A 19,819-nucleotide genomic window follows, 5' to 3' on the forward strand; every position below is an offset into this window, starting at 1 on the left:
CACCATCAATCACCAACAGTCACCATCTGTACCTGTTAAAATGATCATTCCCTCCCCACTCACGGGTGTCATCTAGGCCAGGGTAAGGTCAAGAGAAACGCAGCATAAATAACCTTTCGCAGAATACCATCATATACACACCCGAAGTATGTAACGACAGTATCCCACCAGGGTCTGAACTGCTCGTGATATCAATGTTCCGCTAAGTGGCGCCATACCACCCGCTTCCCATGAATCACTCTATTCCTAGGTCTCCTAGATTTCACTCATAGCCTGGGTGTTGGGCCTTTTACCTCAACTGACTCCCACCCCAAAACAGAGGAACCACCTGTACAGAGGACGGCAACAACATGATAGTATGATGCATGCAGACATTAATGCAAATATATACACACTGGTTAGAATAATAAATGCAATAAATAACACAACACAAGCAACCTAAACTAATCCTAGAACGCTAGGAAGGACTCGCTTAGGAACGATGGACCAGCATAGGTCTACATCAGAATTTCCCCAGCAGAGTCGCCAGCTGTCGCATCCTGCGAAAAATCAACCGGCGAACTAAAAAATAAAACACACAGAGCCGCCACTAAACGTTATTTATCCCAAGATAGGGAAAGGAAACGCTCAGAGAAACCTGGAAAGACATGGTCTCGCGACCAGAGAGAAAGGGTAAGGGAGTCGGTTACGCAAGGGGAAGGTATTAGCACCCCTCACGTCCTAGGTACTCCTAGGGATCCACGTCCTAGAATAAAGAAAAGGTTGCTAAACATCACACACACACACAGGGAACGCAGGTGGGGTTAAGAGAAGGGAGCTCGATAAGGTATCGCACCTTATGCCTACATATCTTGTCTGGAACAAGAATCAGAGCCACTGTAGTTCGGCTTACGCACGCCAAACAACACAAAACAATCAAACAAGCAAGGGTGGCAAACATGGAGCCCGACAACCACTGGATGGAATTACGTCGGCATCCGAACCAAAACACACTCAAAAGGGCAAACGTGGAGCCCGACTGCCAATCACTGGACTTACGTCGGCATCCGAGCCAAAACACACAGTCAGATAACAAGTAAACACACACAAAAAAGAAAAAGGTTGCCCGGAGTGGTCTCGCACGACCACCTGCCTACATACCTTGTCTGGAACAAGGATCAGGGCGATGTAGTTCCCCTGAAAGGGAAGAAATAACATGCAAACTAGTAGGGAGTCTGGAACTCGAGCCTACAAGTCATCAAGCAATCCAGAAGAGACGCTGAGACGTCAGAAGAAACGGCACACACAGACTAACAGGGAGTCGGGAACTCGAGCCTGATAGCTGCCAAACAAAACACACGCAAAAAAGAAAAGGGTGCCCGGAGTGGTCTCGCACGACCACCTGCCTACATACCTCGTCTGGAACGAGGATCAGGGCGATGTAGTTCCCCTGAAAGGGACTAAATTGCTAACCAGAAACCGAGGGGAAAACACGACACTAGGGAGCTGAGACTCGAGCCTAATGTTGTCATGCATCGCTTACCCTAAGTTCGGTTTTCTATCCTACTTGCATAAGCAAACTAACCTAACCAGGAAAGAAGCTAGCACACAAGCATACAACATATATCAAATGAGAACAGGCATCTCAAACAAGCATGTCAATCAGAGATTCACAGAGCACGCACTATAGCCAAAACAAAGGGCTCACACAATAGGTTTGACTGCCTCAGCAAGTCGTCTGTACGGGCTGTGTTTGCTCTTAACCTTGCCATTACGAGGCTAAGGTGAAGCAGATGAAAGGATGAAGTGAGGATCAGACCTCACAGCTCTTATCCCTAACCAGGGAGAGCTGACAAATGAGCATGGGTCTAGAATAGGGGGACCCTTCTATACTCGATGACTCTGACTCAATGTGCACTGCACAGGATCTTGGGCTTTTGATCTCAATGCTACAACCATGTAACGGGAGCAAGGAGAAGACTCACTGAATAGTGGGGGACAGGTTGCTTGTCCCTACCTTCCACCAATTGCCTTACTTGAAGGACTTTTCCTGCTTGGGCTTAAAAATAAACATACACAAGCATTGCCTCTTAAGGAGGACTTCAGACAATTTGCCCCGCCCGGTAACAGCCGGGTCTCCAGACTACATGAAGTAAGAAGGTTATACCTCAAATGCAAGTTGCTTAAGCAAAGCAAAGCAATAGTTCACAAGGAACTGAGCAACTAAAGTACCTGGAAACAATCAAACTCAGTCAGTACTCAAGCAGACAAACTGTAAACAACAAGTGTACAATCAATCAGTTTAAACAAACTATGCACAACACAAGGCAAGCTCAAAGCTCAAGCCTAAAGCTCCACAACCTACAAAACAATGTTATATTAGTGTACAAACATCAACAACACCAATTAAAATTGATTTGGATCATTCTCCATGTGCATTATGCTTTTGGTCCTGAAAAATCAAGCAAATATTAGCAACTAGACCACTAGGCCAAGCCTAGGGTCCAAAAGCAAGAAAAAACTTAAAACAGCAAGGTATCCACCATCCAACATCAAATTATCATCAAACAAAAGCAAACATCATTGGTCTCATGTTTATATCATCCATTATGTTCAATTCATGCACAAAACAATCCAAATGGGCTCAAATGAAGCACCAAGCATACAAACAGAACTATTGCATTCAATTCCATATCAAAACACATCCAAAAATTCTCAAATTAATTACACCTAAACAGGGGTCAATCAAGGTCTACCATGTCAAATTTGAGCTTAATTGGGAAAATGGAACCATGTCAATGAAAATCAACAAAAACAGTCACAATTATAGGCTCCAAATCACAACATCAATGCATACATCCACTTCAAAAATTCATATCTCATTGAAAACAACAAAGAAATGGATGAGACCAAAACAGGAATGTCACATTATGTGTCTAGTTCATGCATATCAAATTTCATGACCATACCATACCACATGAAGATTTCACATCAAAACTACAAACCTAGGTCACATGGACTTGCACATTCAACAACCAGAAATGAAAAATAGCAATCAATTTGAAAATGCCACATAAATTTCCACAAAAATTCACATAGCATCTTAACATGTTAATCAACCATCATGCAAAATTTCACATTAATCCAACAAGTATAGGTCACTCAAAAAAATCCAGCAAGTTGACATAATGAGGTGTGACACAAATTGTCACACCTAAGTTCCAGAATTTGCTGCTCATTGACCAGGTATCAAAAATGCATGAAATTTACATATAAATGAACATCAATGAGTCTACAATCATCACAAAAATTTTCAAGAATTTATTTTACATTTTGTGCATTTCATGAATCAAATGGTGAAATGTATCAAAAATGGACACATATGAAAGAAGCCTAGGTCAAACAATATTTTTGCCATGCACAACTTTGACCAACAGGTCAAACAAATTCTACACACATCAAGGAAGCCATAGAAAAAAACTCCATATTTTTCTGAATTTTTTACTATTTTTTATGAATTTTTTAAGGTGTTAGCAATTTTTTAAGATTTTTTAATGAATTAACTAAATTAAATAAATTAAGTCCAGTGGCAGAAACGTAATTAATTTGGCGCGGGAGGGAAACACGGAATTTGAATTTTCAAACAGTTTTTTGGATCAAACTCATCTCTCTCATCGTCTTCAACACACACATTTCCAGAATTTCAAAAAAAATGATGAACAACCAAACTTCACTAAAATGGACATGGCCATAGTCAAACGAACCGTCTAAACTCCTACAATCCGAATATGAAACTCATTTGTCCTAATTGTTCCTCTATCAAACAAATCGATTGAGTTAGGGTTTATGTTCATACTTTCAATTCACGATTTCTCCCTACACAGTCCACTATTCTCAAAACCACAAACATATCCATGACCTACGTGAAACACTCTTTCTAACGCACATAATTATTGAACAAATGGTGAGAGTCGATTTTCACTCAAACCTGGAAGTTGCAGTGTAATGCGCGCGGCTTTGAGCTCCAATTCTCCAAAACAGTTGCACTAGAAGGATATAGAAGGTGATAGGAGATGCTAGCTTCAATTGCCACGGCTTCTAGTATCCACAATTTGCATTTGCCATTGATGATGAGCTTTGGAACAGTCGTGATTCAGCGCCCAATTCCTCTCAATCTCCCAAAACAGATGCGCAAGATGATGATTATGAGTGAATGCAACAAAAATCGTGTGAATTGGTTAAGGAATGATGAAGAATTTTGAGATTGAAGGAGTTTGTGTTCTTGAGGGTTTTGAGAGAATGTGGAAGTTTCAGATCTGGTTCTTGGAGATTGTGAATTCTGTTAGGATTAGGAAGTGATTTGGAATTTATATGGATGCTTAATTATCCCTTAATCCACTTGATTAGTTAAATGGCATTGTTAATGAAAATGGTCATTTTGCAAATAAGGGCAAAATTGTAATTCCACTATGCCAGCTCATGCCAGCTGTTTTGACAGCTCATGCAAACCCCAAATGTCATATGTGAACCATAGAAACTTGTCCCATTCCCATTGGTAGTGTATTTCTCAAATTCACATGTGTGTGGTAATTGTCCAATTTTCACCATTCCATTTTCCAAACCAAAACTCAAACCATATGCTTTGGCCACAAAGTGATGATTCAAACAAGCTCAAAATGCCATTTATGAGGTGTAGAAAAAAGTCCCATTCAAAAATTCCAATTATTTTGAGAGTTGGACAATTTTGCCCCTGGTCCAATTCAGCTGTCCAGTTGAAAAGTGACTTTTTGCCTTGGCCATTTTTTGAAAAATCCAATGATGCACCCTTGAAGTACATGTCAAATGGAGTTTGTGCATATAAAGAACTTGCAATTTGGACAAAGTATGTGGAAATTATGGCCTCCTGATTACGGGTCATTTTTGAATTTCACTGAGCCATAACTTTCCAACCATACATTGGATTTTCAAGTTCTTGGACTTTTTGGAAAGGTGAGAACAAGATCTACAACTTTCATGTTGAACAAATTTTCATTTGAAGCTTCCTTGGACACGTGGCCTTGAGGTCCAAAACTTTCCACTTTTGGAAACTTCAATTACAAGTCACTGTCTATTTTTGGCAGTTTTTGTCCTGACTTGATTTTCTTCATTTTTAAGCTTTGAGATGTCATTTAACACTTGTTCCAACATGTATGAAGTGTCTCCAACTCATTTCCACCTCCAAATCCATCAGATCATGTACAGTTGACCACAGTTGACTTTTCATCTGATAGATGAATTTGGCAATGCATAGATCAAATTGAGCCCCAATCTCCAACTGAAATGGCTCAAGGGTGAAACCCTAGCCTCAATTAGCACAATATAATCAAAGAATGCACCTCATAACCATCATAAACCCCATCTCCTGATTATGCCCTGATTGGCCCAATGCAACTGATTAGGGTTGACCAGTGGTCAAAACCCTAATCTCAAGGAATCTTCTTCAATCTCCTGATGACATCCAACCATGATGATGATGATGTATCACTTCAATCAAGATGAAGACCAATATCCACTGAGAATCATGAAACCCTAATTCACAACCCAACCCTCAGATGGTCCATGATCAGTCAATAAAACCCTAGGCTTGCACTTTGACTTCCTTTCTTCTGATCAAGACTTGGGAAGATGGCTTGCACTATGTAACCACATGTTATGCAATATGAAGTGCCTAATGCCCTAAAATGATATGCAATATATGTTAATGCTAGTCCCAAGAGAGGAGGGCAAATTTTGAGGTGTTACAGTCATCAATAACCTGATGCTCAAGAAACTCAATCAACGCATCCTTCTCCTTAATCTGCTGAAGCAACTCTTCACGTTCACGGATCCAGGCACGTGAACGGTCTTCGTCTCTCAACTCCTCTACTCCTTGATTAGGGAGGGTTGAAGGCCCAGCCATAATCATAGGTGTAGGTCTCGGATACTCGTAAGGCATGAGATACTCATATGCCCTCTTCCTAACCCAAACAGTGTAAGGCTCCAAAGCGATGCAATTCTTAGGACCCAACTCTTTCCTTCCTTTCTTATGAATCTTGCGCCAAGCGCGGGCCATCCTAGCTTTCAAGCCTTGGGGATCTTTACCATTCTGAAAGAATACACCCTCTACCAGAATGTTATTGGGTTTATCCTTTAAGGGGAACCCAAGCTGCCGACGTGCCAAAATAGGATTGTAGTTAATCCCACCACATGTACCAAGAAGAGGTACATTGGAGAATTCGCCACAAGAGTCAATAATCCACACACCATCATACACATGGTTATACCAAGAGATATCATCATTAGTGAGAGACATAAGTCTCGTGGACCACCGTAGACATTCCTTGTTCTCCTTGAAAGCGACCTGTAACACGGTGGGAGAACTGACTTTAGTTAAATGTTGCGGATAGCAAGAGTCGCCACCGACTTTTATTTTATCCAAAAGGAAAGGACATAAAAGAACAGGAAAGACCTTAAAAAGATTTTGAGTTCGGGGGGTAGGTTATACAAAGGGAAGGTATTAACACCCTTTATATCCATGGTTATCCATGGGCTCTTAGTTACTTAGCTCACTTTGTTTGTTTGCAAGAGTGTAGTGTGTGATTAGAAAAATTTCTTTAAGTACCTTGTAATGACCCTCGTATGGGTGTATACAAAGCCTAGTTTAGAAATTGTGAGGTGTAAAAGTAATTATGAAAAGTGTGAGCAAGTAACTATGAGATACCTACCCTAGATTAAGTCTTTCGTGTTCTCGTATATTCTTTCAATGGTAAGACTGTCCCTATTATTAAGGAATAGGTAGTCATTACCTTGGAGGTGTTTAAGGGACGGGCATAGGGTCATCGTATGGTCAATGAAGGCAACATAAGGGGTGTCTTTAGCAACTCGTAGGGACTATCATCATATTTACCGAAGGGACAAGATCATTATATCGTAGGCAACCTCGTAGGGACTTGATCTTTTAAGTTTATAGGGACTTGATGATTTTTCTGTTTGAAGGGACTTTGCTTAAGACACCCCTATTTTCGAGGGACTTGACCATTTAAAGAAGGCAACCAAGAGGAATACCCTAGGAAGTACAGATGGCGATCAAAGATCGACCTACGTGTGTGAGTGTTATTTTTCAGATATTTGTCTTGAATTTAATTTTCTAAGTTCAATTATTTACAGTTAGTTTTTTGCACTCCCTAAATTACTAACCACGCAATAAATATTTACAAAAATAAAAGCAAGAAAAATAAATTCCTAAACTATTACATGGCTATGGGACAGATACATAATAATCAGGCGAGAAAGAATAAATTTACAACCTATACATTTGTTCCTAATATTATAAATAAAACAAAATTAAAATAAGGAAAATAATGAAGCAAAAATAGAATAGATAAAAGCAAATAATAATAAAATAATAAATAAACAATGGTAATAAAGCAATAATAAAATAACAATAATAATAAAGTGATAATAAAAAGGTTAGAATTTTAAAAGAAATTATTTTAGGTTAAACAAGTTAGATTTTTTTAGAAGTTATTAGAAAAATATGAGTTTAAAATAAATTAGTAATAATAAAAGAATTTAAAATACATTAATGTACAAATTATAAAATAAAAGAGTTATATGAAAAATATTAAGTTAGTTATTTACAAAATAAATAAAGATTATAGAAAATATCAAATTATTAGATTAATAGGTTTATTATTATTATTCAATTAGAAAAATGGTCAATTAGATTTTATTTACAAAATATATAAGGATTTATTATTATAAGTAAGTAATAAAAAAAAAGTTATTAAAATAGTTAGTATTTATTATTTATTTACAAAAAATATAAAGGTTATAGAAAAATATTAAATAATTAATTTAGTAGGTTTTCACGCCCTACATTACTAAACCACGCAGTTAATATAGGATCAATGGCAGGAATTTAAATGGCAGAAAAATAAATGGCAGAAAAATAAAATGGCAGAAAATAAATGGCAGAAAAATAAAATGGCAGAAAATAAAATCCTAATTATTACAACGCTTTGGTGCAGTTACATAATAAAGATGGCGAAAAGTAAAACTGAAAATATTACAAGTTAAAACTTAAAATATTACAAGGGCGAAGCAGTTACAGTGTATGAATAACATAAATATGAGCGAAAATAGGAAATAATAATAAGGTTTGTTAAGGTTTAAGAAAAGGTTTATGGTTTAGAGGAAATAACACGGTTAAAGTTTTAGGTTTGAAATTTAGAGTTTGTGGCGAAATTGTCAGGGTTTAGGAAAAATCAGGGTAGTTAGTTATGAAAAAAAATGTGCAGATCTAAATATATGTATATATAAAAAAAATATGAATTAAAAAAAACAACGGCGTTGCTAGCGCAAAATTGCGATCATCGCAACTGGATCGGATAACACAAATGTCACGCCTCATACACGTATATGTGAAAACGGCGTATTGACACGATCCGATCCGAAAACACAATCAAATTATAACATAAAATAGAAATATATTTAACACACTAGTTACATATTATAAATTATATATTATATGATCCATATGCATTTTTATTAACAACAAAATTATTATTATATTATATTATATATTATGAGACATGTAAAACTTATATAAAAACAAACACATCAAATACATAATACAATGAACCAAATTATTATACATGTTATACTTATGTGCATAAAAAAAGCAAAACGGCGATATCCTGATATATTTAACCAAACCGCATGTATCTGGAATACATAACACAGTCACACATATGAACATGTATTTGAAACACAGTAACAAATATATCAACAAAATAGATAAAGTATATATCATATATAAACTATTACTAAACTGTGTGTACGATAGTATAGATCAGCCACTCTCAGTTTCTCTTTTTTGTTCTGTCTTTTTGCCTCCCTCTATCAGTCATGCTAGTAAATATATATAGGAACAAATTAGGTTAATGATAATGGGCCTAAGTTTATTTTGAAACCCAATATTAAATTAAAAACTGAATAAAGTTAAATAATTAAAATAGTTAAAATTAAAATAAAAACTAATTAAACTATTTATTTATTCTAGACCCAATATAAAAATAAATAGACTCAAAAAAAAAAAAGTCGGGCACCAAAATGCTCGAAAAAATTAAATGAACACGTCAAAATAATCAGCGCGAAATAAATGACTCGGAAAAAATACAGCGTTTGGTCGGATTTTGAAATAAAAATTATGACCGTTTAAACTGCTCAGACTGATCAACATATGACCAAAAATAGTCGTAAAAATATTTTTAGCATGTCAAATTAAACCACGCATACCGCAAATTAATGTTACCGACATTTGCAAACTTAAACTTGACATTTTTTCGTTGACTAATTTTAGGCACAGTTAAAAAGTTAATTTGACCAGTCTGTTTGTAAATTCCGAGAAATTATTCCGGCTAATATTAAGACAGAAAAAAATGTTATGCTATGAAGATGATGCAAATGAATGTGAAACAAAAAATTGGTTAGAGTTAAAAATAGAGGGTAAATTTTGGGGTGCAACAGCTGCCCCTGTTCAATTTTCTGAAACCTGAGGAGTTAGATTGGCCTGTGTGCCATTCGTGACTTGGAAGGTTGAAGGGGATTGAACACAAAAGCCCAAAAATTTGCACTCGCCGGTGCGTAAAGTAACACTGATGACTGGTTGTATATGCTTAAGTGGGCTTGAAGATGCCACTTGGAAGAACTGGAGATGGGCTTATAGATGCCATCCATAATATCAGAAGGTGATAATATCTTGATGTTGATACTGGATATCAGTACTAGGTCTTCGTATAGGCCGTCTCTGAATCGTATCTAAGAACATACTTTTAATTTAAGTGTCAGAACCAAATCTTCGTGGCGATTTCTTTCTGAATTAAGTATCAGCACTAGACCTTCGTATAGATCGTCTCTGAACTGTTTTGAATTGTTGAATAAACCGGTAGAAATAAATCTTCGTGATGATTATCTCTTCTGGAAATATCCTGGGTTAGGGAATAGATCTTCGTATAGACCGTTTGCCTAATATCCAAGAACAAAAGAGTGTCAGGATGAAATCTCCTAAAAATATCCTGGACTAGGGAATAGATCTTCGTATAGACCGTTTGCCTACTATCCAAGAACAAAAGAATATCAGGATGAAATCTCCTGAAAATATCATGGACTAGGGAATAGATCTTCGTATAGACCGTTTGCCTACTATCCGAGGACAAAAGAGTATCAGGATTAACTCTCCTGAAAACATCCTGGACTAGGGAATAGATTTTCGTATAGACCGTTTGCCTACTATCCAAGGACACCTTGAGTAATGATTAAGTATCAGCACTAGATCTTCGTATAGATCGTTTCTGACCTGTTGTGAATTGTTGATAGTATTTTATCTGTATATAACCATCCTGCAAGGAAAAGGTTAGTTTATGCAATATGTATGCATGCATGGCATGGTGCATCTAAGTAAATGTATTATGCACTTATGGATATGCCATGGTATGATGTAAATGATGTATGTATGAATCATGCGGCCTGAAGCGTCCGGATATCTTTGTATAACAACTGCTGGCTAGGGAAAATAAATCCCGAAACGTTGCTGAAGAATATGAGGAACTCGTTCCCGTCTTGTTTGATAGTATAGTATTTGTCACTTCCCGTATTCGTTCGTCGTACTTCTATTGAAGGAATAAGTTCCTGAGTATCCCGACTAAGGATAAAAGAGATGGACATAAATTCAAGGGGAGACGTAATTCGAAGCATCTATAAAGATAGATTTGCTCTACTGGGGATTTGTAGTAGGGATGAACCGGCGAAGCTTCGTTGAACTACTACCCTCGTTCGTCCTTAGTAAATACTATTACTGTATTTTATGCATTTTTGGTAAACATCAATCGTATTCAAAAGCATACATACATTCAAACACAACCAATGGACGTTTTCGCTTATGTAAATAGAGTAAAAGTAAATCTGGATTCAAAGATGAAATTTTATTTATATCACAAAGTGACCTATACATAGGCAAGTTTGTACAAGGAGACAGAAATCCTAGTAAGAGGAATTCGTCGTAAATCTTTTATAAAACAAAGAAAACAGCTATGTGAAAAATGATCCTATTGAGTTTCAATTCTACTATTGCCATTATCTTCAAATATCTCATCTTCTGCTGTTGAGACAGAAACGATTGGATTGATCTTTATCTGTTTGAACTTGATTTAGGTAGCACCATCAGTTGAAGTTACATGAGTGATCCAAACGAGACATAGTCATACGCTTTAATCCCTAACTTTTGCCTGGATTGCCCTTTCAGGTTTTCAATCCACCGGGATACCCTTTTTTGCCCAAGCCGCCTTTTCAGGTTTTCGACTTGCCGGGTGTACATTTTTTTTATATATATCCGTAATTTTTGCCCGAACCCTTTTGGTTTGCCGGGATGCCCTTATTTTTGCCTAGGCCAGTCAACCTAGCGGGTCTCTTTTTATGCGTAGTATTTTTTAACTATGTCTGCGTTTACAGGCTGTGGAAAGTCTTCACCATCCATAGTAGTAAGCATCATGGCACCTCCTGAGAATACTCTTTTGACCACAAATGGTCCTTCATATGTAGGAGTCTACTTGCCCCTAGGATCACCCTGTGGTAGTATGATACGCTTGATTACCAAGTCACCAGCCTGATATACCTTTGGCTTAACCTTCTTATCCACACAACGAAGCAAAGTTGAATCATGATTGCGTTTGTACAAAATTCCATTACTCAAGAAGAACTTAGCAGAAAACCTCCTCAAAAACTTCTTATCTTTGACAGATGCCCCTTCAGGGAACTCCTGAGTTTCAAGATATCTTTTTACTTCATAGAACCAAGGCTTTTCCTCTCCTCCTTCAGTATCAATCTCATTGCAGTATGCAGGCTTCTCAAATCTATCAATAGTAATCTTGGGAGCTTCATCATCCCAGCTAATCTCAAACATAGATGCCATGGTGGCTAATGCATCTACCAACTGATTCTCTCCTCGTGGAATGTGTCCAAAGGTAATCTCTTCAAAATGTGGGATCAAAGACAGCACATGCTCTCTGTAGGGAATAAGATTTTCATGCTTGGTATCCCAATCTCCTTTAATCTGACTCACTACCAGGGCTGAATCTCCATATACGTCCAGGAACTGAATTTTCATATCAATGGCGGCTTTGATGCCCAGGATACATGCCTCATACTCAACCATGTTATTGGTACAATAGAAACAAAGTCTTGCAGTAATCGGGGTATGACAACCTTCAGGGGAAATGATCACAACACCAACACCATTACCAAGTGCTTTAGAAGCTCCATCAAAAACCATAGTCCATCGGGATCCTTGTTCAGGTCCGTCATATTGTCCAGGTTCTTTGGTAATAATCATAATGTCTTCATCGGGGAATTCAAAACTCATTGACTGATAATCATCCACTGCCTGATGAGCCAAATGATCAGCTACAACACTTCCTTTAATGGCCTTCTGAGTAGTGTACTGTATATCATATTCTGTTAAGATCATTTGCCATCTCGCTATTCGTCCGGAGAGAGCAGGTTTCTCGAATATGTACTTGATTGGATCCATCTTCGAAATCAATAAGGTAGTATGAGTCAAGATATACTGCCTTAGTCGGCGAGCAGCCCATGCCAAAGCGCAGCAAGTTTTCTCGAGCAGTGAGTATCTTGTTTCACAGTCGGTAAACTTTTTGCTAAGGTAGTATATTGCCTGTTCTTTTCGACCAGACTCGTCATGTTGCCCCAACACACACCCCATTGAGTTGTCTAATACTGTTAAGTACATAATCAAGGGTCTTCCATCAACTGGTGGCATCAAAATTGGAGTTTCTAGGAGATATCTCTTGATTTCATCAAAGGCTGTCTGGCACTCATCATTCCACTCCATTACCTGATCTTTCTTTAACAACTTGAAGATTGGTTCACAGGTAGCAGTTAATTGGGAAATAAATCTTGCAATGTAATTCAATCGTCCCAAGAAACCTCTAACTTCCTTCTCAGTACGGGGAGCTGGCATCTCTTGTATAGCTTTCACTTTTGCAGGGTCTACTTCAATACCTTTTCCACTGACAATGAAACCCAGGAGTTTACCAGACCTAACTCCAAAAGTACACTTGTTTGGGTTCAATCTCAATTTGTATTTCTTCAACCTTTCAGACAACTTATGCAGATGATCAAGGTGTTGCTCTTCATTCTGGGACCTGGCTATCATATCATCCACATATACCTCTATCTCATTATGAATCATATCGTGAAACAAAGCCACCATAGCACGCTGATATGTTGCCCCGGCATTCTTCAAACCAAATGGCATCACTTTATAGCAAAAGGTACCCCACTGTGTAACAAATGTAGTCTTCTCCATATCTTCAGGTGCCATCTTGATTTGATTGTAACCAGAGAAACCATCCATGAAAGAGAATACTTTATGCTGAGCAGTGTTGTCTACCAAAACATCAATATGAGGCAGTGGAAAGTCATCTTTGGGGCTGGCCTTATTCAAATCCCTGTAGTCTACACACATACGTACTTTACCATCTTTCTTAGGTACCGGTACCACATTTGCAACCCATTGAGGATAAGAAGTCACAGCTAAGAACCCTGCATCAAATTGTTTCATTACCTCTGCTTTAATCTTTTCTGACATTTCAGGACGCATGCGACGAACCTTCTGCTTCTTTGGACGACAATCTTTTTTTACCGGTAAACGGTGAACCACAATGTCCGTATCCAACCCTGGCATATCTTCATAGGACCAAGCAAAGATTTCCACATAATCACGTAACATTTGAATTAATCTGCTCTTGACACCATCTTCTAATTCAGCTCATATCTTGACCTCTTTCCTGTTTTCTTCAGTTCCCAGATTCACAACTTCGATTGGCTCTTCATGTGGCTGTATAGCTTTCTCTTCTTATTGTAATAACCTAGCAAGCTCTACAGGTACTTCACAATCTTCATCCTTTCCATCTTCAGCTTGATAGATCGGATTCTCGAAATTATAATTGGCAATAGTAGAACTGTTATCAACAGGATCCAGAATGGATGAGGATCTGCATTTTAGTGATGTGGGTGTGTGTAAGAACACATAGTTGATGAAAATAAAATAAAAGAAAACCAAAGAGCCCAATATTTACGAAAACGAAACGTCCATTGATTTTTATTGAATGAAGTATGCAAATGAAATGACATCCCGAAACAAGCATACCATTGTGCCCCGGGTAAGGCACAAGGCTTAAAAGTTTAATTGTTCAAACAACACAGTAATAGTATTTACTCCTGACTAAAGGAGATAGGAATAACGTCTTCAATCTTCCAATTGTTGAGCCCATCACCCACAGTAGGAAAAATCCAGTTATCCAGATTGTAGTCTTCATTATAGTCATCCACAGCATTGATTTGATCTTTCATGTTCCCTGGATTGGTGATACGAACAGCACGAGCACGACGAACAGCCTTCTGGGACTCTGCAGTGAAACCCAAACCAAACTTGTCAGACTGTCGCAACCTGAAAAATGCGAAAAAAACACAACCGGCGAAAGAAAAAGACAAAAGAGTCGCCACCGTGCGTTATTCATCCTAAAGGAGGGAAAGGAAACGCTCGAAGTAAACCTGAAAAAGGAAAGGACAAGACGGGGTCTCGCAACCAAATCTTGGGTTCGGGAGTCGGTTATGCGAAGGGAAGGTATTAGCACCCGTACGCATCCGTAGTACTCTACGGGATCCACTTTTGTAGTTTTTGTCTAAAGGGTGTGGGTTTATCTTGTGCTGTTTACCAAAAAAAAGGGTTAAATGAAAATGACTCGCGCGGATGTCGCATCCACTGCATACGTATCTCATCTGAATATGAGAATCAGAGTCTTCGTAGCTCGGCTGACCTATGGGTTGGGATGTGTGCTCGCTAAGACATCGCGTCTTATGCCTACGTATCTCATCTGGCCTGAGAATCAGAGCAAAACGTAGTTCGGCTAACTACGGGGTTATGGATTGGATTTTGGACGAACGACGTTACTACGCAATCTACCGGATGCTCGACCTTTGGAGACTTACTCGCCTGTAGTAGAAGGAGTTAGCGTGTTGCTTTGGGTTTTAGGGTTTGGGATGCTCGAGGGAAAAAGGGCAGTCCTTGACGAAGGAACCGCGCTACCTGCAGGGATATGAATACAAAACACAAAACATGTATCTCAAAGTAAAATGCCACCAAGGGGCTCAAACGTTGCCTCCTATCGAGGTCTTCCAGCTAGGAAAGCAGTAAAATGCGGGAAAAATGTAAAAGTACCACGCGGATAAAGATCCGAAGTAACAGCAATTAGAGGAATGGGAAACCCTGAGATCCTTCCAAGCTAATGCCATCAAAGAAAAGTGAGTCAGTACAGGTAATCGGAATGAAACTCCAGGGGTTATCCCACAAATAAAGTGGGAAACCACGCAAGTTATCCCTGCAAAAGTCATGTGAGCCCTCACAAAAATTCAACAAAAGGGTTAGTGAAACACCATAAGCATTTTTTTCATGATCAACAGTATGGTTTCAGAAAAAACTCAAACCCTGTGGCATACACTCAAAAATTAAACGGTTAAACATTCAAGGCATTGTTTATACATTCATATACATATTAAACCCATGGGCAAAGGTAATGGGAATAATGGCAAACCTGATTGGAGAGCTTGATTGAAATTGAGTTGCACCCGTGAGGTTTACAAAACAATCTTCAGGGTTTATGTGAGGCAGAGGCGATTCTGTGTAGCTGAGTTCCCTTCGGGGTTTGGAGGCTGCTCTGAACTCCGTTAGGTCTTCTCTCACTATCTTTTTCCTCAGGGTTTTGTTCCAAGGAAACCTCAGAGTATTTTGCTTCTCTTCCTTCTTCTCCTCTTCTGTGTGTGGCTTTTGTTTCAATGAAACTCTAGTATTTATAGGCTAATATTGGTAGCTTAGTGGGCTTTTGAGAAAGGTCCAAGTCCAAAATTTTTTATTATATTTTATTTATTTAATTATTTATTTAATTAATTAATTAATTAATTAATTAATTAAAAAAATTTATTATTATTATTTTTTTTTGTTTTTTGTTTTTTTTTTTGTAAAAAATTTTTTTTTTTTTGGATCTAATTCTGATTGACATGATGAAATGCAATATGAAATGCTAAATGAATGCATGAATGAGGAGGGCAAATTTTGGGGTGTTACAGCTGCCCATATTCAATCATCAGCTAAACCGAGTAGGATGAAAGCGAACAGCTTATCAGACAAACGGGGTGAGCTGTGATTGAATACCAAAGATAGACCGAAAATTTGTGCTCCGAGAACACCATAAAAACGCGGAAATACACCGCGCTGTTTATTTTTCTTCCGATCCTCTGGCTGGATCTGAATCAGTCTTCTGGCTTAGTCTGGAGTGTCGATCCTCTGGCTGAACCTATACTCAATTTAGTCCTCTGGTTGGATATTAATTTTGATCCTCAGGCTGGATACGATTTTGATCTTCTGGCTAGATCTTCTTCGATCTTCTGGCTAGATCTCCTCCGTTTCGATTCTCTGGCTGAATCTATTTCCTTTGATTCTCTTGCTGAATCCATTTTCGGTCTTCGGGCTAGACCTGACTTTGATCTTCTGGCTAGATCTGGAGTGTCGATCCTCTGGCTGAATCTGAACTTAATTTGATTCTCTGGCTGAATCTACTTCGATCTTCTGGCTAGATCTGAATTGTTTCGATTCTCTGGCTGAATCTATTTCCGGTCTTCGGGCTAGACCTGACTTCGATCTTCTGGCTAGATCTTCTTCGATCTTCTGGCTAGATCTCCTTTGTTTCGATTCTCTGGCCGAATCTATTTCGATCTTCTGGCTAGATCTGGATTGTTTTGATGATAAATTCCCATCATTAGGATCCCGCATCTGAGGCATGCGCTGGTTGACCCTCTTTTGAAATCTACACCCAACCTTCATATTAGATATGCAGCTTCGAGCATATTCCACTTTTGGGCTTCGTACATATTCTTCGGGCTAGGACATGTTGTAACGACTCCTCAATTAGACTTGCTAGGGAAATAAAGCTTGTAGGCGACTTCACTGGGGAATCTTCAAATTGAGCCTCAGGCTGACTCTTGGGAAAATGATTCTCAGGCTGAATCTTCAAAAATGACTCTCATGCTGGATCACGGGAAAACGATTCTCAGGCTGAATCTTCAAAAAGTGACCCTCAGGCTGAATCTTCAAAATGACCCTCAGGCTGGATCACTCACGCTTGATCCTCTGGCTGGATCTCATGACCTTGGTTGTAAAGTAATTCTTCAGTCTGCTTGGAAGAACCTGTTTATCAGCTTATGTGTATGCTTGATATGATATGCATGCGAATGCAAATGCTATGCATGGTGTAAAAGAAAAAAGAAATCTGCTAGGGGAAGCAAACTCCGGTAGGGAACAGATCATTGTATCAATCCTTGAATGCTCTGTGGGGAATGATCCGTCTGCCGGGACCAATGAGCCACCAAAAATAAATTGGCTGCTTGAAAAGTCGACCTTGCGGGGGGAGTATCAATTATGGAAACTTGGTTCGGCGAGGCTCTGTGAGGAGAGTCTGTGGGGAAAACACTTCCTGGGGAAATGTCGTAGGAAACGACCTTTGCTGGGGATATGAACTTGCTAATCGTCCTCAAGCTGGGGATTAGAACAAATCTGTTAGAAATAATCTGCTGGGGATGAGATGAACACTGGGAACACCACCCTCTTGTCTGTTGGGCATGCAACCACTCCGCTGTTGCTAGGAAGATACAGTCTGACACTGTCAACTCTACTGGGGATATATAGTCTGGATACTGTCAACTCTACTGGGGATAGACAGTCTGGATACTGTCAACTCTACTAGGGATAGACAGTCTGGATACTGTCAACTCTGTTGGGGAACATGCTCTGCTGAGGAGAGACTTTGTCAACTGCTTGGGGATGAGGATTCATGACTTGGCATCCGGTTCCTGTGACCTGCAACCAAAAATACACGTATGCCTCGGGGGAATTACTCGGTTTGAATTCACCGTTCAGGATTAAGCACATTCAAAGCAATTTTAAATGTTTTCCTGTGCAAATCATCTACAAAAGCCACCATTATGTTCATATGCAATATGTTTTATCAAAAATTCGGACATTTTTGCAAACAAACTGATAAATGAAAAATAAAGAGGCTCTTTAACTGAATTATTCGACTCTTACTGGGGAGAAAATTTGTGCCAGGAATAGGCGAGGGTATCAGAAAGCTGATCCCTGAAAAGAGGTGATCGCTATAAAAAGAGAACTATCCTAATGACAATGTGGAAACGGGGTCCCACTGAGTTTCGACTCTGCTATGGCTCGTATGTCCTCAAGACGCTCTGCTCATCTTGCTTTCTGAAGTGGATGATTAGTTGATCTTTAACCTTCGAAGATTGCCGGATTGAATGAAACGGTGATATAACACTGATGAACTCCGATCGCAGTCGTTCGCTTATTCCCTAACTTTTGCCTGGATCGCCCCCTTTTCGGGTTTTCAATCCACCGGGATACCCATTTTTGCCTGAGCCGCCCTTTTGGGTTTTCGACTCACCGGGTGTACTCTTTTTTTTTATATATCCCTAATTTTTGCCCGAACCTCTTTATTCTTTTTTTTGGTTCGTCGGGATGCCCTTTTTTTGCCTGGACTATTCTTTTTATCGTCCAGCGGGTCTATTTTATGCGAAGTATTTTTTTTTTAACTGTGTCTGAGTTAATAGGGGACGGGAATCCTTCGCCATCTATGGTTGTTAGCATCAAAGCTCCGTCATAGAAAATCCTTTTAACCACGTACGGACCCTCATAGTTCGGTGTCCATTTGCCCCTGTGATCTGTGTTGGGAGGAAGAAATCTTTTGAGTACCAATTCACCGACTCGATACTCTCGAGAGCGCACTTTCTGACCAAATGCTTTCTTCATTCGTCTCTGACCGAGATACGTCAATTCTGGGTACGTAGTTCCAGCATAGCACCATTTCCCTGTTGGTTTGATTGATGACCAAAGCTGAGTCCCCGTATACATCCAGGGTTTTAATCTGTATTTTGACGGCTTCCTCGAGTCTTAGGATACAAGCTTCGTATTCGGCTTCATTGTTGGTGCAGGGAAAAGTTATTCTGGCACCAAATGGCATATGAACCCCCTTCCGGTGTGATCAACACTATACCAACTCCGCGACCATTGACGTGGACCGCCCTATCAAACATCATAACCCATTTGGATTCAGGGTCAGGCCCCTCCTCCGGGAGTGGTTCCTCTCAATCTTTCGATTTGAGAAACATGATGTCCTCATCAGGAAAGTCAAACCTCATAGGTTGGTAATCATCAATCAGTTGCTCTGCAAGATAGTCTGACAAGACACTTCCCTTGATGGCTTTTTGTGAAGTGTATTGGACGTCGTACTCTGTCGGTATCATTTGTCGCCTAGTAACCTTTCCGGTAAGTGCTGGCTTTTCAAAAATATACTTGACTGAATCCATTTTTGATATCAATAGAGTCGTGTGAGTCAACATATACTGTCTTAGTCGGCGAGCAGCCCATGCCAAAGCGCAGCAAGTTTTCTCGAGCAATGAGTATCTTTGTTCACAGTCGGTAAACTTTTGCTAAGGTAGTATATTGCATGCTCTTTTCGACCTGACTCGTCATGCTGACCGAGCACACAACCCATTGACCTTTCTAACACAGTCAAGTACATGATCAACGGTCTTTCCTCTCGGCCTGTAGACTGGCCCCGATCTTGATCTCTTTTAGGTACCGATGTTGACGGTCTCAATCACCTCCTGATAAGGTGTA

At 39.2% G+C, this 19,819-nt stretch overlaps 1 protein-coding gene across 1 annotated transcript; it reads right to left on the bottom strand.

The window, feature by feature from the left end:
- Window positions 1-2,238: 2,238 nt before the first annotated feature.
- On the bottom strand, window positions 2,239-12,211 carry LOC127104212 (uncharacterized). Its single transcript, XM_051041410.1, has 2 exons — window positions 11,733-12,211; window positions 2,239-2,251 (listed from the first exon to the last, which is right to left on the bottom strand). The coding sequence occupies exons 1-2, from the start codon at window positions 12,209-12,211 to the stop codon at window positions 2,239-2,241; spliced, it is 492 nt and encodes a 163-aa protein (XP_050897367.1).
- Window positions 12,212-19,819: the final 7,608 nt, after the last annotated feature.

Source organism: Lathyrus oleraceus, chromosome 7 (assembly GCF_024323335.1).
Source record: "Lathyrus oleraceus cultivar Zhongwan6 chromosome 7, CAAS_Psat_ZW6_1.0, whole genome shotgun sequence".
Lineage (NCBI taxonomy): Eukaryota > Viridiplantae > Streptophyta > Magnoliopsida > Fabales > Fabaceae > Lathyrus > Lathyrus oleraceus.

Coding starts and splice junctions, on each gene's coding strand:
- LOC127104212 (XM_051041410.1), bottom strand. CDS start 12,211: ATGGTTGAGTATGAGGCATGTATCCTGGGCATCAAAGCCGCCATTGAT.